At 47.6% G+C, this 21053-nt stretch overlaps 2 protein-coding genes across 3 annotated transcripts; one reads left to right on the top strand and one right to left on the bottom strand.

Annotated features, from left to right (window-relative positions):
• The first annotated feature begins 10916 nt into the window (after positions 1-10916).
• On the top strand, positions 10917-13965 carry LOC124697876 (mitochondrial substrate carrier family protein B-like). The gene is made up of 7 exons (XM_047230408.1): positions 10917-11126; positions 11473-11649; positions 11742-11888; positions 12250-12351; positions 12438-12508; positions 12598-12665; positions 13362-13965. Exons 1-7 carry the CDS (start codon positions 10917-10919, stop codon positions 13601-13603), a joined length of 1017 nt encoding a protein of 338 aa, XP_047086364.1. The 3' UTR covers positions 13604-13965.
• A 747-nt stretch (positions 13966-14712) lies between these two features.
• On the bottom strand, positions 14713-19669 carry LOC124702038 (protein DA1-related 2-like). Of its 2 annotated transcripts, none has more exons than XM_047234135.1 (12): positions 19295-19669; positions 17641-17777; positions 17381-17465; positions 17137-17263; positions 16926-17046; positions 16696-16779; positions 16465-16584; positions 15933-16145; positions 15788-15850; positions 15581-15696; positions 15401-15459; positions 14713-15304 (listed from the first exon to the last, which is right to left on the bottom strand). In XM_047234135.1, exons 1-12 carry the CDS (start codon positions 19332-19334, stop codon positions 14967-14969), a joined length of 1503 nt encoding a protein of 500 aa, XP_047090091.1. In that variant the 5' UTR covers positions 19335-19669; the 3' UTR covers positions 14713-14966. The 2 variants fall into 2 exon arrangements, with proteins under 2 accessions (XP_047090091.1, XP_047090090.1); XM_047234134.1 differs by lacking the exon at positions 19295-19669 and adding an exon at positions 18448-18814.
• Positions 19670-21053: the final 1384 nt, after the last annotated feature.

Below are 21053 nucleotides of genomic sequence, written 5' to 3'. Positions count from 1 at the left end.
TTCCCTCTCACATTTTCCACTTTATGGCTGAAGAGGTTGCCTCCTGATGAAGAGGCTGCCTCCTCATCCGAACCTACTTTGGACCACCCGAACCTAGTTAAAGGTGTGAGGCAACACCCCTAGGGCTATGCATTGGGCATGCCCTAACCCCCTCAGGTTTAAAGTGGAGCACATAACCCCCTTAAGTATGACTTACCGGTTAAATTACCCCCTCCAAGCGGTTTTTGAAGCTAATAGCTGTTTTAGAGGGCGGTTTTGGTCCACACGTGTAGGCAACGTCTCAAAGAACCTCTTGACTTAACATCCTATGACATTGTCAAAACAATGACATACTCTGCCTTCTTTTGTAGAATCCGTCACAATATTTAAAACTCTTCTAAATCTAGCATAGACAACTTCTATCTCATTGCTACCTTTTAAACAACACTTAGCCTAATTTGAGATTTTAATTTTATTTTTATATGTGATCAAACTAATATCGGTGCAACACTTTACATCGATTTGTTTGTCATTACCCCATACAAAACTATATATATATATATCCTTTGTTCTTCTAAAGTACTCAAGGATATTCTTACTGTCGTTCAATGATCATCATATGAATCATTCTGGTGCTTTTGGGGAGCTGGCACCTGGCCGTGGTCAAGCCGCTCCGTTCGTCTCTGCTCGTCTCTGATCTTCTGCTCCGCTCGTCTCTTCAAGATGGGCAGCTGAATCAGCTCGTCTCTCCAATCAGTGGTTCGCGCTCCTTCCTCCTTACAATAGCTGTCCCTTTCGCTCTTTCTGTGGACGGGCTCGAGGACGGGTTGACTTGGGTATGAAAATCGGGAGATTGGATTTGGGGTAGGTTTTAGTGGGTTTCTCTGCCGATTTTTTTGGACAATAGGTGATTTCGAGTTTGGATTACCTGGTATGACAGAAAAAGCCTAGGTTCCTTACAGTTCAATACTGTTTTGGAATTTGGAGGATTTTGACTGAATCTGTTCAAAGAATAGATGGTGCGCGCCGCCGTCCGGTGCACCTGCAGCATTCCGGGCGGACGTCGTGCTTATGCTCAGACCTGCTCGATCGATATAATCAAAACTGCAGACAATACCTGCAAAAAAGTTTCAGGAACCTACTAGAGCTGCAGTTAGCGGTTAGTTTCAGGAACTTCGCTTTGTGCAGGTGAGCTGCCTGCCTAGGATCGTGGGAACTTAATATACTTAGCAGTCCACTTATAATAACGAAATATTCTCTGCTCTATCTGCAATGGTTGAAGTGTAGCAGCCACTAATTGATAATTTTCAGATTATTATATTTGCCATCTATCTCTGGCCTGTCTAGATTATTAGTAATGGTGTTTTTGTTTCATATGGATCTCTATACCTGAGATTATTTTATACAGATTTTTAGCTGAATTACATCAACTGAAGTGTTTGACACTTCAGCGTTGAAATCTGTATGAATTACTAACCAGCAGTTTGCACCGTGATACTATTCCTACATATGCAATAGTGTAGTCATTTAATCTTGAGTTATGGATAGATTTTTTTTACGGAAGGCTAATATTTTCAGCTCATCAAAAATGCTCTGAATGGCTAATCAGTTGCCCATTAATTTGGTGTTGGTAGTCAAAATTTTCTAATTAACAAGCTGTTGCCCATTTTGGTTTTGCTGCCCAATTAGAAAATGTTCATATTACTATTTGGCTATTTTCCTTGTGCCTCTTATCTTTCAAATTATGGATTAACAGTGAGCAAGTAAGAGGAGGAGCTTCCGTGGTGGCAGCACATTGTTCCCAACAAACTACAGCACATAGTCTCAAGAACAGCACACCGGATTTTAGAAAGGGAGGCATAACTCTATTACATCTTCTCTGTAATTACAATGTGAGATGGCTAAAACTCTACTCTGAAACTTTTTCCATAGTTGAGCTCCACGGCTTCTTCTTTGGTGGCCGCCGGAGCTGGCGAGGCTCAGACGCGGAGAGGTACCCCATGAAGGCATCGCCTTTGAGCGCGTCTCTGGTAAAGTCAGAGTTCACCACCGCCCCGTGCGCGTCCCTGAGGAAGCAGGCGACCAGTGCGGATCCGCGCCGCCGGCGTTTCCTGAGCGCGGGCGCCAACGCGTCGGCCGGGTCGAACACCTGGGCCGGCCACCTCGGGTGTCTCCTCACCTGGGCTCGCTATCTGCGGCGCCGCCGCCAGCCTGCCGTGCTCGCCATCCTCGTCCTCCTGGAAGGCTGGAACGCGCAGTCGTACAGAGTAGTGGGGGAGCGTAGGGGCGAGAGACGCGGAATGGAAGGACTGCACTTTCCTTCCCCATCTTTTAAACCGTAATCTACGTGGCCACAACCACTGTCCAAGTCAGCCTAAAACAGCCATCAAAAACTTCAGGGGGTTAATTAACCGGTAATGAATACATGAGGGGGTTATGTGCTCCACTTTAAACCAGGGGGGTTAAATGTCCCAAACCTGAAACATAGGGGGTTATCTAGACTTATTTCGGCTCTACGGCCACGATCTAAAAAAGAGGACTATTGTAGTACACTATACATTTGACAAGAAAGCGTCGGAAAACCCGGCGAAAGGAGCAGCGGACAGACGCTAGAAATAAAGCGCTAGGGAGGCCTATACGATGACGATAGCTTTGGATGATGAGTGGCTTTGGAAGAATCCAAAGGCAACCCGGCCGGCCGGGGCTTGGAGAATCGAATCGGAGCCGGACGGGTAGCCGCCGGCGGGAAGACAACACGCTGCACGTTGCGTCCTGCCTGTTTTCGCGCTCGTTTCGTACGTTTTGCTCGTTCGTGCGAGCACGGAGGCCGTGCCGCCGTACTCCGCCGCGTTTGTCGGGCCGAATGTTTGCTGCGTCTGCTGGTGTGGCCGATTGACATTCGCGGGCGATCCGGCGCTGCTTTTCACAGCTCGGAGCTCGAGAGCTTCTGTTGAAATGCAAGCCATACTTTTTCTTACAGCAGCAGTACATCTTTGACGCTAGATCGAGTTGTTCGTTCTCACGCGCTCGCCGCTCGGCCGTAAATGTCACCGGTACAGTACGTGCGGATCTTAAGTGCAGTGCTTCGCAAGTTATCCCGGCAGTAACTTTGTGCGGCATCTACAGTCAGTGACTTCACGCATGCTTAACCAGTTTATAGATCCAGCCATCCGGGACGCGTCACTGTTCATGGTGTCCACACAACACGGTCACATGAATCACGCGAGATCGATGGCGCCAACAGTAGCCACACTGATTTTTTTGTGGGTCGGTCGTATTCAGGACAGTGGTACCCGCGATCTCGGGACGAGGCACCCACCTAACGCAACCTGTGTCCACGACGAGCTACGACCTGTCGGATCGCCGATCTGCCCGTACGACCGCCGACGGTACAGGCCGGAGACCGCCGCAGCAGTCCAGGGAGTGCGGTCCTGTACCTGGACCATTGCTAGCCCAGCGCGCTCGGCCCGTCCCACGAGGAGCAGATCCGGGCCGCAACCGCCAGGGCGGGCCGCACGGCCCATGTACTGGCCCATGAAGAAACCACTTCTGATCGCAGGAAAGCCCACGGAGAAATCGCGAGACCTCTGCTGCGGCTGCTCGGCCCAGCCGCGCGCGTCGCGAGTAAAAATAAAGATGATCTTGGCCGGCGGCCACGTACCACGTATACGACGCAACGCGGCAGGCAAAGAAGCACATCGCCGGCGATGCCATGGATATTCCACCGCGACACCTGTGAAAGTTCACGCTATGGTTTAACGATGGTTGGCCTCCCATCGGCTGCGTGTTAATATATAGGGGCAAGGCCCAAGAGATTACATCGAGAGGTTACAACGAGAGATGAGAGAAAGAAGGAGCCATCGTGATCCTCATCTGGGTCCGACGGATTACAACGTGAAGCCCAAGTTGTTTAGGAAACAAACTCCTAACAACTTGACTCTATCTATCTCTAACCGTAACTCATATCTTGTTGTTTAACACCCCTCCTCAATCACAGCCTTCTTGAGGTTGAGATTGTTCTTGAATGCTTCAAACTCTCGAGCTGGTAATGCCTTTGTGAAGCCATCCGCCACTTGGTCTTTAGAGGAAATAAATCGATCTCTAATTGCTTATTTGCTACTCTTTCTCTTACAAAATGGAAGTCTATTTCTATGTGCTTTGTTCTGGCATGAAAAATAGGATTAGCTGAAAGATATGTTGCTCCCATATTATCACACCACAAGCAAGGAATTTGTCTCCTTTTGACACCAAGTTCTCCCAAAAGTGACTCCATCCAAATGACTTCAGCTGTAGCATTAGCTAGAGATTTATATTCGGCCTCTGTGCTTGACCTGGACACTGTTGCTTGTTTCCTAGCACTCCAAGAAATTAAATTGGGTCCAAAGAACACTGCAAAACCTCCTGTGGATCTTCTGTCATCTACACGACCGCCCAATCGGCATCCGAGAAGGCACTTATAAGTGTAGAGGGTGACCTTCGAAAAGTTAATCCAATGCTTGCTGTACCACCGACATACCTCAAAATTCTTTTCACAGACTGTCCGGTGTACAGTAGTAGGAGCATGAAGAAACTGGCATACCTTGTTAACGTAAAAGGCAATATCCGGCCGTGTAAGAGTTAGATACTCGTAATGCTCCAACAATGCTTCGTATCTTGTACTATCTTCGGGTCCTAGAAGTTCTCCTCCCGTAGCCGAGAGTTTTTCCGAGGTCGACAATGGTGTGGGAAATGTTTTACACTTTTTCATCCCAACTCGGTCAAGCGGGTCTAAAGCATACTTCTCTTGAGTCGGAACAATACCATGATTAGACTCGTTTAACTTCAATTCCCAAGAAGTAATGCAAGTCACCAAGATCTTTTAATGCAAAGGAGGAATTAAGGTCATGAAGAAGTGCTGTAATAGCTTTCTTTGGAGGAGCTAGTGACTATGATATCATCAACATACACTAGCACATAAATGGTGATACCGACTCTGTGATATATGAATAGTGATGTATCCGCCTTGGATGCCGGAAAACCGAGTTCTTGAAGCTTTGAACTTAGCATGGAAAACCATGCTCTTGGAGCTTGTTTAAGTCCATACAATGACTTGTCCAATTTGCACACAAGAGAGGGTGCACGTGCATTCTCATAACCGGTGGTCGCTTCATATAAACTTCTTCTTCCGAACGCCATGAAGAAACGCATTCTTCACATCTAGCTGTCTTAGGGTCCATCCTTTTGAAACTGAAATAGCTAAAACAAGTCTGATAGTAGCAGCTTTTACAACAGGACTAAAAGTGTCTTCATAGTCTATACCATATCTTTGCTTAAAGCCTTTTGCTACTAATCTAGCCTTATATCTATCAATAGTTCCATCAGCCCTTCTTTTAATTCTATAGACCCATTTACAATCTATAAGGTTGCTACCCTTTTTATATGGTACTAAGTGCCATGTTTTATTTTCCATTAAGGCCCTATACTCATCATCCATAGCATTTTTCCAATTTGAATTTGCTAAAGCTTTTTCGAGATTTTCAGGTTCATCTACAGTACAAGATAAGCCATATCGAACTGTACCATCAGTGTAAGTTTTTGGTTTTGAGTTACCCGTTCTTGATCTTGTTCTGTAAACTGGTGCTGCAGGATGCCTTGACGCAGAAGATCCTGGAGCCTGCACAGCCTGGTGTGGCGCTGATCCCGCTGCGGAAGATTCCGTGCGTGACGATGCCGTGTCCGTGGCAGAAGACGACGCGGGTTGTGGGTCCCGCGAGTGGGCCGACGGCAGCCGGCCGGCTCCGCGTGGCATGCGGTGATTCGGCGCCCGCTCGTCCGTGCGAGGAGACAGCCCGCGCACCCGTGCTTCGGACCGAGACGCGGGATTCGGTGGCGATCCCGACGCCGATCTGCCGGTGTCGGCGGTACGGCGCGTGATCCCGAGCGAATCTTCATCAATTTCCGTGCTCGGCGCGTACACATGCGATGTAGCACATGTTTCGCTTCGTTTGCATCCGTTTCAACACCATTTGGCTCCAAATTTGTTCCTCGCTTCTTCTTTGTACTCGAGAGGCACTAGAAATACCAGGATTTATAGAGACATTAGGTGTTAGATCAGTACAATTGTTTTCCCCCTCATGAGATGACACCGATGAATTTTGAAGTGACTCTGGAAGGAGTAGAATTTCTTGCCTTAGCAACGAGCCTGCATTGGGATTAAGAGCGACAAGGGGAACACCGTTTCATCAAAAACAACATCACGAGATATATAGACTCGACCAGATTTGACATCAAGACATTTCACACCCTTATGCATGTGACTATAGCCAAGGAAAACACATTGTTTAGATCGAAAAGCAAGTTTGTGTTTGTTGTATGGGCGAAGGTTGGGCCAGCAGGCACAACCAAAGACACGGAGAGATGCATAATCTGGAGTTTTGTGAAAAAGGCGTTCCATAGGAGTTTCATTGGCAGTGACCTTTGAAGGAAGTATGTTGATGAGATAGGTAGCGGTTAAGAAGGCTTCATCCCAAAATTTTAAAGGCATGGATGCATTGGCAAGAAGAGCGAGACCAACTTCTACAATATGTCGGTGTTTGCGTTCAGCTGATCCATTTTGTTGGTGTGCATGAGGGCAAGATACATGATGTTCTATGCCAATTTTTCGGAAGAAGGAATTTAGTTTCTCATATTCTCCACCCCAATCGGATTGAATGGCAAGGATCTTTGTATCAAATTGGCGTTCAACAAGGTTTTGAAAATCATGGAAGATTTGATAGACATCTGACTTCTTTTTGAGGAGATAAATCCAAACAAACTTGCTATAGTCATCAATGAAACTTACATAGTAGGATTTTCTTCCTACAGAGGATGGCGCAGGGCCCCACACATCACTGAATACAAGTTGGAAGGGAGCAGTGGAGACACTAGTAGATCTTACATAAGGCAACTGATGACTTTTAGCTTTCTGACAAGAATCACAAATAGACTCGTTACTAGACTTATTTGAGCAAGGAAGCTGATGTTTACTAATGACTTGTTGAACAATACGAAACGAGGGATGTCCTAGGCGGCTATGCCATTTCGAAGCTGAAGGCTTGATGACACTAAGAGCACGCTTATTCTTGAATTTTCTTTGAAGAAACGTTGGGGTAGAGGCCTTTGATGCATCTACCTTTGAGAAGTACCTTCCTCGTGGCCAGATCCTTGACATAAAAATACCAAGGGTGAAATTCAATATAGACATTGTTGTCTTTGGTAAATCTATGAACGGAAATTAGATTTTTGGTGGCTTGTGGAATATGCAGAATATTTTTAAGATGCAAAGTTTTTGAGGGAGAATTGACAATTGCATGACCAACATGGCTAATGTTCATACCTTGACCATTGGCCGTGTGGACTTGCTCACGGCCTTGATACTTCTCCTTCATGGTGAGTTTGTTGAGCTCACCGGTGATGTGGTCGGTGGCACCAGTGTCGTAGCACCAGTTGGTGTCCACGCCGTAGGACGCTGCGTGAGCGCCCTTCTCCTCCTCCTCTTCTTCGCCCTCGTCATCAGAGTAGCGATGCCGGCGGCCGCCATGCCTCATGGCCAGCTTTGCCACATATCTGGCAGACGGTGTCGTCGCGGTTCTTGGTGCTGCGTCCGCCGCCACGGCGTCCACCGTTGTTGCCGCGTCCGCCGCGGCCATGGCCACGAATGTTTCCGCGGCCGCCACCGCGTCGTCCACCACGGTTGCCGCGTCCACCACGGCTGTTGCCGCGTCCACGAGCGGCGAGGTTGGCGGAGGAGCCTCCACCGGAGTCATCTCCGAGAAGGTTGAGGCGATTGTCGTAGGCGCAGACTTGGGCGTAAAGCTCGCCCACAGTGAGATCCTCCGCACCGTTTATCCCGATGGCGGCGAAGAGGGGATTGTAGGTATCATCAAGACCGGCGAGGAGATACTCAACAAGTTCATCCTCGTCGATCGTTCGACCCGCGACTGCGAGCTCATCGGCGAAGCCCTTCATCGTGGTGAAGTATTGCGTCGTCGTCATGTTGCCCTCCTTCTTTGTCCTGGCGAGGGCAACGCGCAGGTTTGACACCCGCGTCTTCGATTGGGCAGCAAACATGGTTTTGATCGCTGCCCATACTTCAGCCGCCGTGTCCATGCCAATAGTAGCAACAGGCAACATCGAGGCGACGAGTGCTCAAAATAAAGGACGAGTACCTGCTGGTCCGCCTCTACCCACGTATAGTACGCGGGGGTTTTCCTCCTTGGTGGTCTTGCCGTCCTTCTCGACGGTGATGGACTCGGTGGTGGCTCGGCCTTCTCGTCGAGGAAATTCATCCTCCGGGCGCCACGGATGGGAGGCAGCACAAGGGACTGCCATAGGAGGTAGTTCTTCCTTGTCGAGTTTTTCGCTCACGCCGATGCCGGAGAAGGGATTAACCATGGCAGCGGTGGGAGGAGCGAGGCACATGAATTTGGCTAGATGTGTTTGGGAAGAAGTGGCTCGATACCATGTGAAAGTTCACGCTATGGTTTAACGATGGTTGGCCTCCCATCGGCTGCGTGTTAATATATAGGGGCAAGGCCCAAGAGATTACATCGAGAGGTTACAACGAGAGATGAGAGAAAGAAGGAGCCATCGTGATCCTCATCTGGGTCCGACGGATTACAACGTGAAGCCCAAGTTGTTTAGGAAACAAACTCCTAACAACTTGACTCTATCTATCTCTAACCGTAACTCATATCTTGTTATTTAACAACACCGACCTCGATTCCGCCCCACCGCCATCCGCAAAAGCCTCTTGCCCCGTGGGTTTTTTCCGCGGCTGTCCTTCTCCAAGGATTTTCCTTTCCTTTTGGAAAAAATACATCATGCGGGAAAGTTATGTCGTCTCGATTAAAAGGTTTGTTTTTTTTTTTTTTTTTTTTGAATAACAGCAGGAGAGCTGCTGTGTTCATTGCATTAGAAGAAAAAGGTACAGAGACCAAAAACTGCTCAGTTTATTTAAGGAAAACCGAGCGAAAACCTTTACATCAACAAAAGCACCGCTAGACATAAAGGACGCCAGGAAGGCTAGGAGCGAAACGAACAGAAAAGCACACCACCGGGGCAAGCAGCGTTAGCGAACATCATCCATCGTGCTTACGATGGGACGACTTCACCTTCATTGCAACAGCACCAAGGTCACTCCAAACATGTCGCATCGATCACAATTGCCACGAGCTTGTTCGTCGGCTTCAACAACACCAGAGAGAGAAGACATAACCGAAGGGAGGCGGCATGTGCCGCTCCGGTATTGAGAGGGCGGAAAACAGGGACTCGTCGACGCCGTCTCGCATGTCGAGTGTGCTTTTGCTATCGCCACCACGAGGCAACCCCACGATCACCACGGACTCCAAGAACGTCCGCCTTTGATAGTGCCCGGCCAACCGCTTGACCGCAGTCCAGGTGCTCCCATCAGTACTAAGTCTCCAAAACGATGCTTCCAACGAAGTCGCGACATCGAGGATGCCGCCATCGCCAATCCGACAAGCGAATTTAGGTTTTCACCCAAAGACAAGAACCAAGAGTCGGAGAGGTGCACGATCTCCACAGTGACGCCTTCAACAAGGCGAACGACACCCAATAGTGACGTCGTCACCAGCACCGACGGAAGTCGAGCAAGATTTTCATCCGGAGAATCGCGCATCTCGCCGGAACCTGAGTTCCCGGCACACCTCAGTCACACCCAACCGCTCCACATACCTCGCCGGAGCACCATCAAAAGGACGCCTTCATGACCAGCACCCCTGCCGGCAACCAGGAGCCTATGTGCACCGCACCAACTTCCAGTCGTCGGCCCGGGCGGCACCGCAAACGAGCCTCGGCCGCCGGGCCCCGGATCCGGAGCAAGGACCGCTTGGCCATCCGCTCCACCATGGCCGGAAGCAGCCGGAGCGGTGCATCGCGCCACCACGGAAAGGCCGCTGCCCGGGCTGCCCGAGATCCGGCCCAATCGGGCCCGCGTGGCGGGCGCAAGCGACATGCGGATCGCCGCGGCCGCCGACCTCCATCGGCCCGAGCCGCTGCGCCCTTCTCACTTCCACCACCGACGCCCGCTTGGGCGAGGCCGCTCGCACCGGCGCCGACGGCTGTCCACGCCGAGCGGCATCCTTCAATCGCCGGCCACCGCCCCGGAGCCGGGGCGCCGCCCCGGCGCCCAACCGCACCGCCGCCATCGTGAGCGCGGCCGGCCTCACCGCACCAGCGGCCGCTTGGCCGCGGTCGGCCTCGCCCGCACCGACGCCCGCTTGGGCGCGGCCGGCAACACCCGCACCAACGAACGCCCGCACCGACGCCCGCTTGGACTTGCATCGTCGCTGCGCGGAGAAGACCCGCCGCCACCGGCCACCGCACGGGCTTTGCCCGGCGGCATCCACCAGCGGCGGCGGGGGAGGAACCAGGGGGAGGGGGCGGTTAGGCGGTGCTGGTTTGGGGCTCCGCCCGAGCCGCTCCAGGAGGAGCGACGCGGGGGCCGAGGAGCGTCTCAGCCTATGAGGCAGTGCTGTTTTGTGTTCCTATTAAAAGGTTTGTGACCAACCGATTTTTCTTCACCGATTACTGGACTAGTACTAAATTTTCCGTAAACAACACAAATTCAAGCATTTTGTTGGAAAATTGGTACTAGCAACAAATATGACGGTTTATTCCCCTCTCCGAAAAGAATACGGTACAGTTATTCCAGCCTCTCTTCCTCTCCAAGTCGGTCTCGGCTTTCACCGTGCCTTTATTCGCGCCTGCCGTGCCGCGGCCGCCCCACATCGGAGAAAACAATTCAGAAAGGAAAACACACCCAAACCCTAAAGCCCGCTGCTCCACAATCCGCCCCCAAAACTAGCCTAGGGTTTAATGCCCGCGGCCGCGTCGTCTTCACGCGATCCTCCACCGCGCTGATCCGGTCAACCGCGCTCTAGAGCCAAGGGGGGAGGATGCAGACGGAGGCGAGGGTGGGGATGGCGGCCGCCGCGACCGTGGACGGCGCCGCCGCCGTCGCCACGCGCCGCTATTCCACGCAGCAGCAGCCGCAGCCGCAGCAGCAGCAGCTCGCGACGCCGCTCCACCTCCTCGCCGGCGGCGTCGCCGGCGCCGTCAGCAAGACCTGCACCGCGCCGCTCGCCCGCCTCACCATACTCTTCCAGGTGAGTCTTAATAACACCCAAAGCGGCCACCCAATCCCTCTTCCTCTGCCCTGGTAGTATCGCGCGGACTGCTCTACGATTTTGTCTTCTTCACCAGGCTGCTATACTGCTAGTTCCTGCGGCAGCGCAGAAATGGGGATTTGAGTGCATTTAGTTTCGTGCAAACTCTGCCACTAAGGCAAAACTACTTTTATAACTGTATAAAGAGAGATCCAAATGCGTACATTAGGATGTTCTCGAAGAACCCCGGCTTGGTCTGATGTGCACATATTATCACCCTCTCCGCCTACTGATACTAGTAGCATGTCTGTAATTGAAATTGCTGAACCTTAATCTCTACCTGCAGGTGCAAGGGATGCACTCGGACGTGGCCACCATGCGCAACACTACCATATGGCGCGAGGCGTCCCGCATCGTCTACGAAGAAGGTCCCCGAGCGTTCTGGAAAGGGAACCTTGTCACTATCGCGCACCGGCTACCTTACTCCTCGATTAGTTTCTACGCGTACGAGAAATATAAATATGTGAGCACAGGTGCTTTTGTTTAAAATTTGGATGCCTACTCTGTATGATATTCACGGCATTTACTTAATCTGTTTAATGTTGAGGCGAGCAGTGGCTCCAGATGTTGCCTGGTCTCGACAAGAACAGCGGATTAGGTGCCGATGTTGGTGTCAGAATGCTAGGCGGTGGCTTGTCTGGGATAACGGCAGCTTCTATGACATACCCGCTGGATTTGGTACGGACACGTCTGGCTGCTCAGGTAAGCTGCTGTCACCAACTCTGTGTTGAAATTTGCAGAAGCTATTGTGAAATTTCCCACTGAAATGTCAAAATGTCCAGTTTCCAGTAACATGATTGATGATTCTCCTAGCCCAAGAAAAAAGATTGATGATTCTTATTTCTTGCTAGAGAGAACTAATTCTTTTTGGCACCTCTTGCCATGTCTTTCGAAAACAAAAGTAAAAAACACAAACTCTCTGTTGTTAGAGTTCTTTACGTACTTAATGCTGGATGTTGATAGATAATTGCCTGCAGTACCAACCCATTTATACGGACGGGCCCATGCCAAACGCATAAATATGGGATTCTGAACCTTTTTTTTCTTATTTGAATGATCGCAGACAAACACAGCTTACTACAGGGGCATATCTCATGCTCTGTTTGCGATCTGCAGAGATGAGGGCCCCAGGGGGTTGTACAAGGGTCTTGGTGCCACTTTACTGGTATGGACATTTTGTAGTTCTTTGGTCTTTCAGTTTAATGAGCTTCTTTCTTTTGTTATGTCATTTGGTAATTCTTTGGAACACAGGGAGTAGGCCCCAGCATTGCGATAAGCTTCTCAGTTTATGAAACGCTGCGATCCCATTGGCTATTAGAGAGGTAAGTTGTACATGATACATGCTGACTCTAAGTCACATCCATGCAAATTCGTGTTAGTTTTGATTATTTTAACCTTTGATTCAATACAGGCCATGTGATTCCCCAGTCTTGATCAGTTTGGCTTGTGGAAGTCTTTCCGGAATTGCATCATCAACTTGTAAGTTCTCTATAAACAGACTGCCCTTTGTTATCAGTCTTTAATAATCTAGTAGTCCTGTTCACATTCTCCGAGAGCCCCAGTTCCTAGTTGTAAAGATGTTTTCTACTTTGTTTTCTAAAAAAAGAGCTAAATACCTACATATCTTTGGGTAAAATAAATGCTATCAAGTCTATATACAGTCAATGGTATGTCTACCCTGTAAGGTTGTTACTTCAGAAGTTAGAATATCATCTGTATTTCTAAGGCCTGACTTGTGGTTACTGAACTTTTTTGATGAAGTAGCTGTGGAGATTGGGAAATGCTGGTTAGCCAAAAGATAAATAGGCAAAGGCTGGTTAGGCAAACGGGATTATCATAATCATCCACATGCCAAACACTCATAAGAAAACAAGTTTCTGGAAAAGTAACGAAAGAAGATCAAATGCTTATCTAAATATGAAAATTATCTGCCAGAGAAACAATGAATTCATTTGTGAATCAAGAAATTACTTTCTTACTTGACAAGTTTTCATGTAGTTGATATTATTTTCATTTCTCAGTTGACATTAGCACAATCCTTTTAATCTGGTCAAATGATTTTGTGTGGAACAAGAAGGAACAAGCACCTTATTATTGGGTCATTTCTGAACTGTCTTATGGTCCTGTCAAACTCAGTGAACTTTGTTTTGATTATTTGTGTTTGTTGTATTCCAGTTACATTTCCGTTGGATCTTGTAAGACGCCGCAAGCAGCTGGAAGGTGCAGGTGGGAGGGCTAATGTCTACAAGACAGGACTATTTGGAACATTCACACATATTGTCCGCACAGAAGGTTATAAAGGATTGTATAGAGGGATCTTGCCTGAGTACTGCAAGGTGGTTCCGAGCGTTGGCCTCATTTTTATGACGTACGAGACACTGAAGTCCATGTTCACAGGAGGGGCATCAGATGAATAGATTTTGTCTGATTGTGCTTGACAGTTTTGATACTTGGGCCAGAATAGTATTGGAGCCTGATTAGAGAGGGAAAGAGATCAGTTTGTAGTATATGTTAGAATTTAGGTGGTGCTAAATTTTGGATTTGATAACTTAATATCACTGGATGATATTTATGTCTACAGATCTTGTAGTGCACCCAAGAGGATTTAGTGACTACCGTAGGTCTTCCAAAATTTTGCTGTCCACCCTTGTTTTGTGTATGTTGACATTTTTTTGCTTGTAATGGTACATGTGGCTGTTGTCTTCAGCCTGATGACCTTTCGTACCTCTGGAATACGGCCTCTGATATAATTCATGTTCTTAACAGTGAGGTTATGACCTGTGACGCATGAGTTTGGTTGTGTGATTGTGAATAGTCTTGTTATTTAGTCTTCCAGATATGGATCATGCATCTATTTGATTTTTTGCCAAATGTTGTACCTCAACTATAGGATGCCGAAGATGCATTAATTTTTTCGGTTGGGCACTTTCCTTGTTAGTGTGGTCTTCTCTTGTGTTAAACTTTCTGATGTATTGATGGTGAAAAGTTATTGGATTAACACTGTAAGGAACTCTCAACTTCCTCCTACCTCATTCTCAGAGCAGTGGCAATATATCGAACTATTGGAAAAATGCGTAAGGAACTCTCAACTTCCTCCTACCTCATTCTCAGACAGTTGCCCTTTTACCAAAAAATAAGAAAGAAGTGAAGACAATTACAGAACTTCACTGAATAGATATGCCAATGTGTTCTTTGCTGGAGTGGCACACCAGCATCAGTGCCTGGTGTATCAACTGCGCGAACTGATACACAAGGTGGCTGTCCCCCGAAGGTAAGAATTGTCTGGTTCCTTCTCTGACTTGCACTTTTAATAATGCAGAAAGAATGTAAAGGTGCTGACTGGTGCTAATGAATAGGTTAGTGAGGCCTGCTTAAGAGGTCGGATTTGAGGTAAACGAGTTTCCTGTAAGTCTGCTAAATTACGATACTTGTCCTTTTTCTTTTCCTGCATCACCTAAAGGATGCTCATTTTTTTGCGCAGACCAATAACAAATAACTTACTTTGCACACATAGTACATTGATACATACATAAAGAAATACCTCAATACATTAGCATGGGTAATACCGCGAGTTACATTGGTGCTATGTCATCTTATTACACCTGCCATCCTGTTACTTCGAGCAAATGCAACTTCTTTTCTGATTCACTCTGACATGACCCCTCAGAAAACGCAAGGTCATGAAATATGAATCCTTGTGTAGCACATTCATCTCCTTATGTATGTGCGTATGATCCCTACATTTCTGGATATGGACATTTGTGTTTCCTTCAAGTGTTATTACACAGGAAAACCCCCGGTTAAGCGTATATGGTTCAGTGTCTGGCGAAGGCCATACTTGTTGACAGCTTTATAGGCAGTTCTGAAACCATTGCCGTATGCTTCTGAAGTGTCATTCGCGATCTGATGCCTGAAGAACTCGCCAAGCTTCTTCTCGGTGTGAGATATTCCTCCCTTCTTGGACGATGGTGGTCGATATGAGGACGATGAAGAAGAAGCATAAGATGATGAAGGATGAGCGTGTCTTGTAGAAGCTGGGAGAATCTCCGCCTCCAGCCACAAGTAAGACATGACTTGGCATATACCTTCCTCAACCTCTGGGCTTAGGTTTCGGTAACCTGAAGTAACCATTATACAGAGTTCATAAGTCAGATCAGAGTACATAACAATGCCCGCAGAGGGCTCAGATAAGTACAAAGTGTTTGTACAAGTACCTTTGAGGCGCAACCACCCATGCATCAGTTCATGGGCAAGGATGGACCCAGTTAGTAACCTGCAATTATGTGGAGAATATTTTGATTTCATAAATATCATGCACTGGTCAAAGAATGCCAAATAACTCCCAACAATTTATTCTGATCTAAGTGCCCAGTCTCAGTGAAGAATGAACTCACCTGGGGAGTCCATACAAGACAAGAATTGCAGTGACTTCACATCTCCGAGTCAGCTTCTGTGGTTGAGTTCTCATATCTAGTAATCTATGTCCACCAATCCTGGGCCTTTTAAGTATCTGAGAAACCAAAACCACAAAGAGTCAAAAGAATGATCCACTGAATATTTTGATGCCTAAAAGATGATTTAGGTTGAGAGATTGTACTTACACTGGTCACTGTCTGCTCCTCCGAGAGACACAGGCCTCTTGTTTCAGGCATGTGGTGAGGACCCTGCAGAAGTGCTCATGATCATTAGTATTTGCAAAGACTGCGTGTCGAATACACATCGATGGTTAACTGAATTAGAACTCACCCTGCACTCTCCTTCCATAGCTTCGTTGAGCGCTTGCCGTTCAACCAGGAGCATGGGTATTTGTTGGTCTAGTTTCATGTTCATCCCTTCGTAGTAGTCCCTAATAGAGTGGTACAGTGGTTGGCATTCACCGGTATCCATGACCGCAGAATCCAGGCATTCCATGCATAAACTGCGGCCGTCTCCCAACGACATGTACTTTGTGTTCCTTGGCTGGAGAATTGCACAAAATAAAAATGTGGTTAAAGTGACAATTCAAAAAACTATAAATGCGGGGACATCAGTCTAAATGTTGCACAAGTTCAACTAACAGATTAGCCGTAATTTCAAGCATTGGTCTCCTGACGATTTAATTTTCTCCAATCAACACGTGTTAGTAATTTTATATCTGGCGTTTATGGCATATACTGAGAAGGAACTCAGGAAGCTGTGAGCCAATGACTATGTGGATTTACAGGCAAAGACAGAAATGTTCAATTGAAGGGAAGACAAGAATGCAATTATTTCTTCACCATTTCCCACAAATATGTACCTCCATTTTCTCACAGCTACAGCAACGAGGTGTGCGGTCAAGCTCATGGGAAGGGCAATACTTCTGTCCCCAGAATGGATGGGCTCTGTACTCTATCAAGCCTGCCCTGTTCGTCGCGATCTGCAGAAATACATGCATACAAAATAAGGCTTTGTTTGCAGGGGTGTTTCAGTGGAATGCTGTCAATGCCCTCTCTTCTACAAACCGAGTTCATGCAGAGATAAGTCTTACAAATTGAAGGCAGACATCACATTTTGGGTGGTGTAGCTCCTTGTAGCACAACTTGTGGTATGGTTCTGCACCTAGCAAGGTGAACTGGGAAACACAAAGATAAAGATAAATAGCTTGTTTGAAAGGCTTGTTTGAATTAGTAAAGGAAACAGTTCAATTGCCGCCAAATTCAGGAAAAAAAACTCCGGCGTCCCGTTAAGGGGCCTATGAGAAGGGTAGGATGGTTATACCTCAGTCTCGCGGATAGGGTGGGTACAGGAAGAACAACGGAAGCACTGAGGATGCCAGTACATTCCCATGCAGCTCAAGTAATGGCCATGTCCTACCTCATGCTTGCAACCACCACAGACCCTGCAGGATGCAGATGGCTTCTTCACACACGTGGTCTTATGATGTATTCATTCATTGGAGACAACAAAGTGATGAATAAAGGTAGCTAACCTGTGCGCTCTAGGCAAGGCCTGAGCGGGGCCATAAGGATTGTGAGGCATGTAAGGATTCATGTTCATACTGTCTTGCATGGCCTTGGCAAGGTCTTCATCATTCTCTCCCTTATTCTGATTTCGCTCTGCATGGAATTCAACAGAAACGGTGCATTGTCAGTTTGTCATGAGAGTAAGAGGCAGATCAGAAAGGCGCGGCATTGAGATATTGTGGACAAGGTTTACATGGTATATGCTTGTACCTTTAGGGTGTTTGGCATCCTCTGCAAGAGAGAGTGCAATCTGACGGTCCAATTCTTCATTGTCAGGTCTAGGCGGCTCTTCCCTCTGGAGGTAGCATAGAAAGAAAGCTTAAGCAACTGTTTGTTCCAGGATGGCACAACATATCTTAGCTTGTAAATGTAGCAGTAAAATGAATGTGAGCCATGAAACAGAGTTTCATGAAGATAGGCAAGAGCCGCATAAGAAAAATGATACTCTGGCAAGGAGAGGGTATCAGTACCTTCGGTCTGATCGGTTCATGTTGCCAGAGAGTGCTCTGTTCTCCCCCCATCACCCGAGGCCGCCGCCGGTTCGACTCCCCAGGCTTTGTCCCCTTCAAGAAATTGCAGAGCCACTTCATGAAGCTAGATCTCCTCTCTGTGTTCAGCAATGCTAACGTCAGTCTTCAGACAGGCCCAAGCAAAATACCAGCAGGATCTCACACAAGTGGCTGAAGCTGAACAGTGGAGAGCAACCTCCTAACAACCAATCCCTGTCAGGTGAAAGCAGGCACACAATAGGTATCTACTTGTATGCTTGTTTGGATATGAAACTTTCGAGCAACAATGGTTAGAAGAGGGGCTTTAGATCACAACACTTTTAGCTGAGCCTTGACTTGACCTTAGATTACTGCGGGCAGGGATTGGTTGACTTTACAAGCCCCAAAGTCAGGACTATGAGTTAGTGACATGTGGGGCCAACATATGTGGGGTCCACATGGTAGTGTCTCAAAGTTACCCCAAAGTCAGCAGGCCAAAGTTAGCCAATCTTAATCTCAGTCAACTTGTGAAGTTACCCCAAAGTCAGCAGGCCAAAGTTAGCCAATCTTAATCTCAGTCAACTTGTAATGCACAGGCTAGAGTTGTAAAGAAAGCAGCTCTGAACTTTCATGAACTGACAGTTATCAATTTCAGTAATTATGTGATATGCAGACTAACGTAATTTTCTTGTTCAGCACCATGGTTAAATATTTAAATTTTATATTTATTATTATGAGACGTTTAATTGGAACACCATCATTGAAAAAAGGCCAGGGGTCAAATAATACCTGCATTGAACAGGATCAAGAAACACAGGGACAGAACACCATAGGAAATTGCTTGGGTTGCTAACATGATCGCCTCTACAGCATGCTAATCACAGCGATATATCTTCCTTTTTCAGTCCTAGGACCAATTCGTTCACCGACGGCAAAGCAGACGTGATCAGGTTCAGGAGGTTGAGTCACTATCTTGGTGGACCAGAGTTTATCCTGGATTGTAAGAGTCAGTTTCAGTCTAATGTTGATTCAGCAGAGCCATTGCTACATTGATTGATTGCAACACCATTTGCTCCACGCCATTTGCATGCATGGGCAAGCTCTATTGTAAAGAAACTCGCTTTCAGGGAATAGCACATGATGTGGCCGGTCTAATGGATATCATCTTCAAATAAGTGCTTGTAAGATGGGCTGTTAGCCGACACATCAATCAATCGATAGGTCGAAGTTTGCCGATGTGGATAGACTAAAACTCCCATTTAAACCGATCGCGTCGCACGACATGCAACTACAAATTTGTACTAGAAAGATATATAGATGAAAAATTCATCTCGCCTTTCCTCAATTCGCTTCGTTTTATGTTAAATGGATCGCCGACAGTTTATATCCTGTACTGTTTAAAGTCCAGACAAGGCAACTATTCATATGTAAAGGCGGCAAACAAAAGGTAAATCTGGTTGAGACAGGACAAGGACGAACTGTGCTAGGCTAACGACGGGTACTGCTGTAGTACGTAAAAAACTTGGAGTAACCACATAGAAACACGAACAGAATTTCAACGACGAGGTCATGACGACGGCAACGGTAAGAAACTCAAGAAGATAAATAGCTTGACGATCAGAGGAGTTCTTATTACCGTGGCTGCACTGCTCAGAGGTCCTCGGGGCGTAGCCCATCTACACAGGAACCACCGGTGCTCCAAGACAGCATATATACACACAGACACGCGCACGGCGCGGACAGCAGACGACGAGGAAGAATAACGGCGGAGAACTTCGCGGTGTCAAGAACGACGGCGGCGATCACGATGTTTGCGGGAAGCAGGCGAGGAGGATCGGAGGATCGAGAGGCGAGTTGAGCTGGAAATTGCAATGGACGGAGGAGGGGAGGAGGGGGGCTTAAGTTCTTGGAGAATAAAGGCTAGCTAGGTGGTGGAGTTGGCCGCGACAGAAAGGAAAGGATTGAGGGTGAAGCGAAGGGCGGCCGGCCGCCCACACCTCACGGCATCTCCTCCTCCTCCGCGCAAAAGCAACGGCGGGAGGGGAGAGATGGATTAGCGAGCGCGATCACTGCCGTTGGCTTTAGAAAATTCCTCCTTGGCTGCTGGCGCCAGCCCAGTTGATGGCGCATTAGCGGCGATCGGATGCGCGGCCGAGGAGGGGGAGAATATGTTTGGTTTTGCGTTGCCCGGGGAGGGGAAAGGAGAGATTCGTTGTGTCAACGGGAATGTATGCCCCCGCGTTTGGCTTTTCGACATTATTTTTTCTTGATGCTCTGTAGAAACGCGGGGGTGGCCGGCCGGGCGGGAGGGGCAGCGAGCAAGCACGGGGGCGATGCGGGAAGAGTACGCTTGCTCGGAATTCTTTCTCCCAGGGAACTGAAAAAGGGTCACTGAAAGCTGGCGCTGCCGTCGTCGTACCTGCAAGCGCGCGCGGCCTTTTTGCTGGCTTGTGGCGCCTAGCTCTTCCGGTTGGAGCGCGCGTGCTGGACGAGCTTGCATGGTGACTCACGCCACAGGCGAAGGATGGTGGAACGCAGCGATTTTACCGGCTCCTGTAGGTACAGCAGTGATGACTTCATGCTGACGTCACCCATGTATTGATCTAGTTTCAAAAAATTTGTAAAATATGTCTAAATTTGTGAAACATGTCTGAAACTTGTGAAAAATAATTTACTGTTCAAAGTATGTTTCACAAAGTTTCACATATGTTGCTCACGTGTTTATGAAACTTGTGAAACATTTTTTACTGTTCAAATTTGTTTCAATTATGTTTCAGTTTTATAAAAAGGGGACAAGTAGTTTCACCAATCTCAAAGCATAGTATGTGGTAGATAGCACTCCTATACATACAGTTGCCTTTAAAAACAAGTTTTCGAAGGATGGTGTGTTTGGGCCATGTTGCTCTACAGGGAGGTGCATTGGCAACCTAATTTCAGCCCAAAAAGTTTACGAGTCCAATCGCGCCACATTTTCCAGCGTGACCCAATCAAAATTTGACACGTGGCATTTTATTTAATTTTGCAAAAACACAAAGTTGTCAGTGAGTTGTTAGATCGGGAAATCGGAGGGTTGTGGTTGCGCCATTTCAGAATCATAGATTTCTGACATTCACGAGATTAAAAAAGTTCGAAAGTAACACATGCAAACTGTTGCTCGAGGTTTCCATTCAACAAGACCTCCTTGAGAGAGGCAAGGAGGAGAAAACCATAGTCACTATTAGCGGCTGTGTGTGAGAGCAAGACTATCGGAGGGTGAGAGAACATGCTATAACACCACAACCAAGTAACACGAGAGAAAGAAAAAGGAGATGTGATTCTTAGCCAGAATTTTAAGATCCGACTATGCATGTAAGCTAGTGATTGGAGGCCCAAACATGTTTGGATTGGTTCCAACC

This window comes from Lolium rigidum, chromosome 3, assembly GCF_022539505.1.
Source record: "Lolium rigidum isolate FL_2022 chromosome 3, APGP_CSIRO_Lrig_0.1, whole genome shotgun sequence".
Classification (NCBI taxonomy): Eukaryota; Viridiplantae; Streptophyta; class Magnoliopsida; order Poales; family Poaceae; genus Lolium; species Lolium rigidum.
The sequence above is the reverse complement of the archived record's forward strand: the minus strand, read 5'-3'. Positions and strand labels throughout refer to the sequence as shown.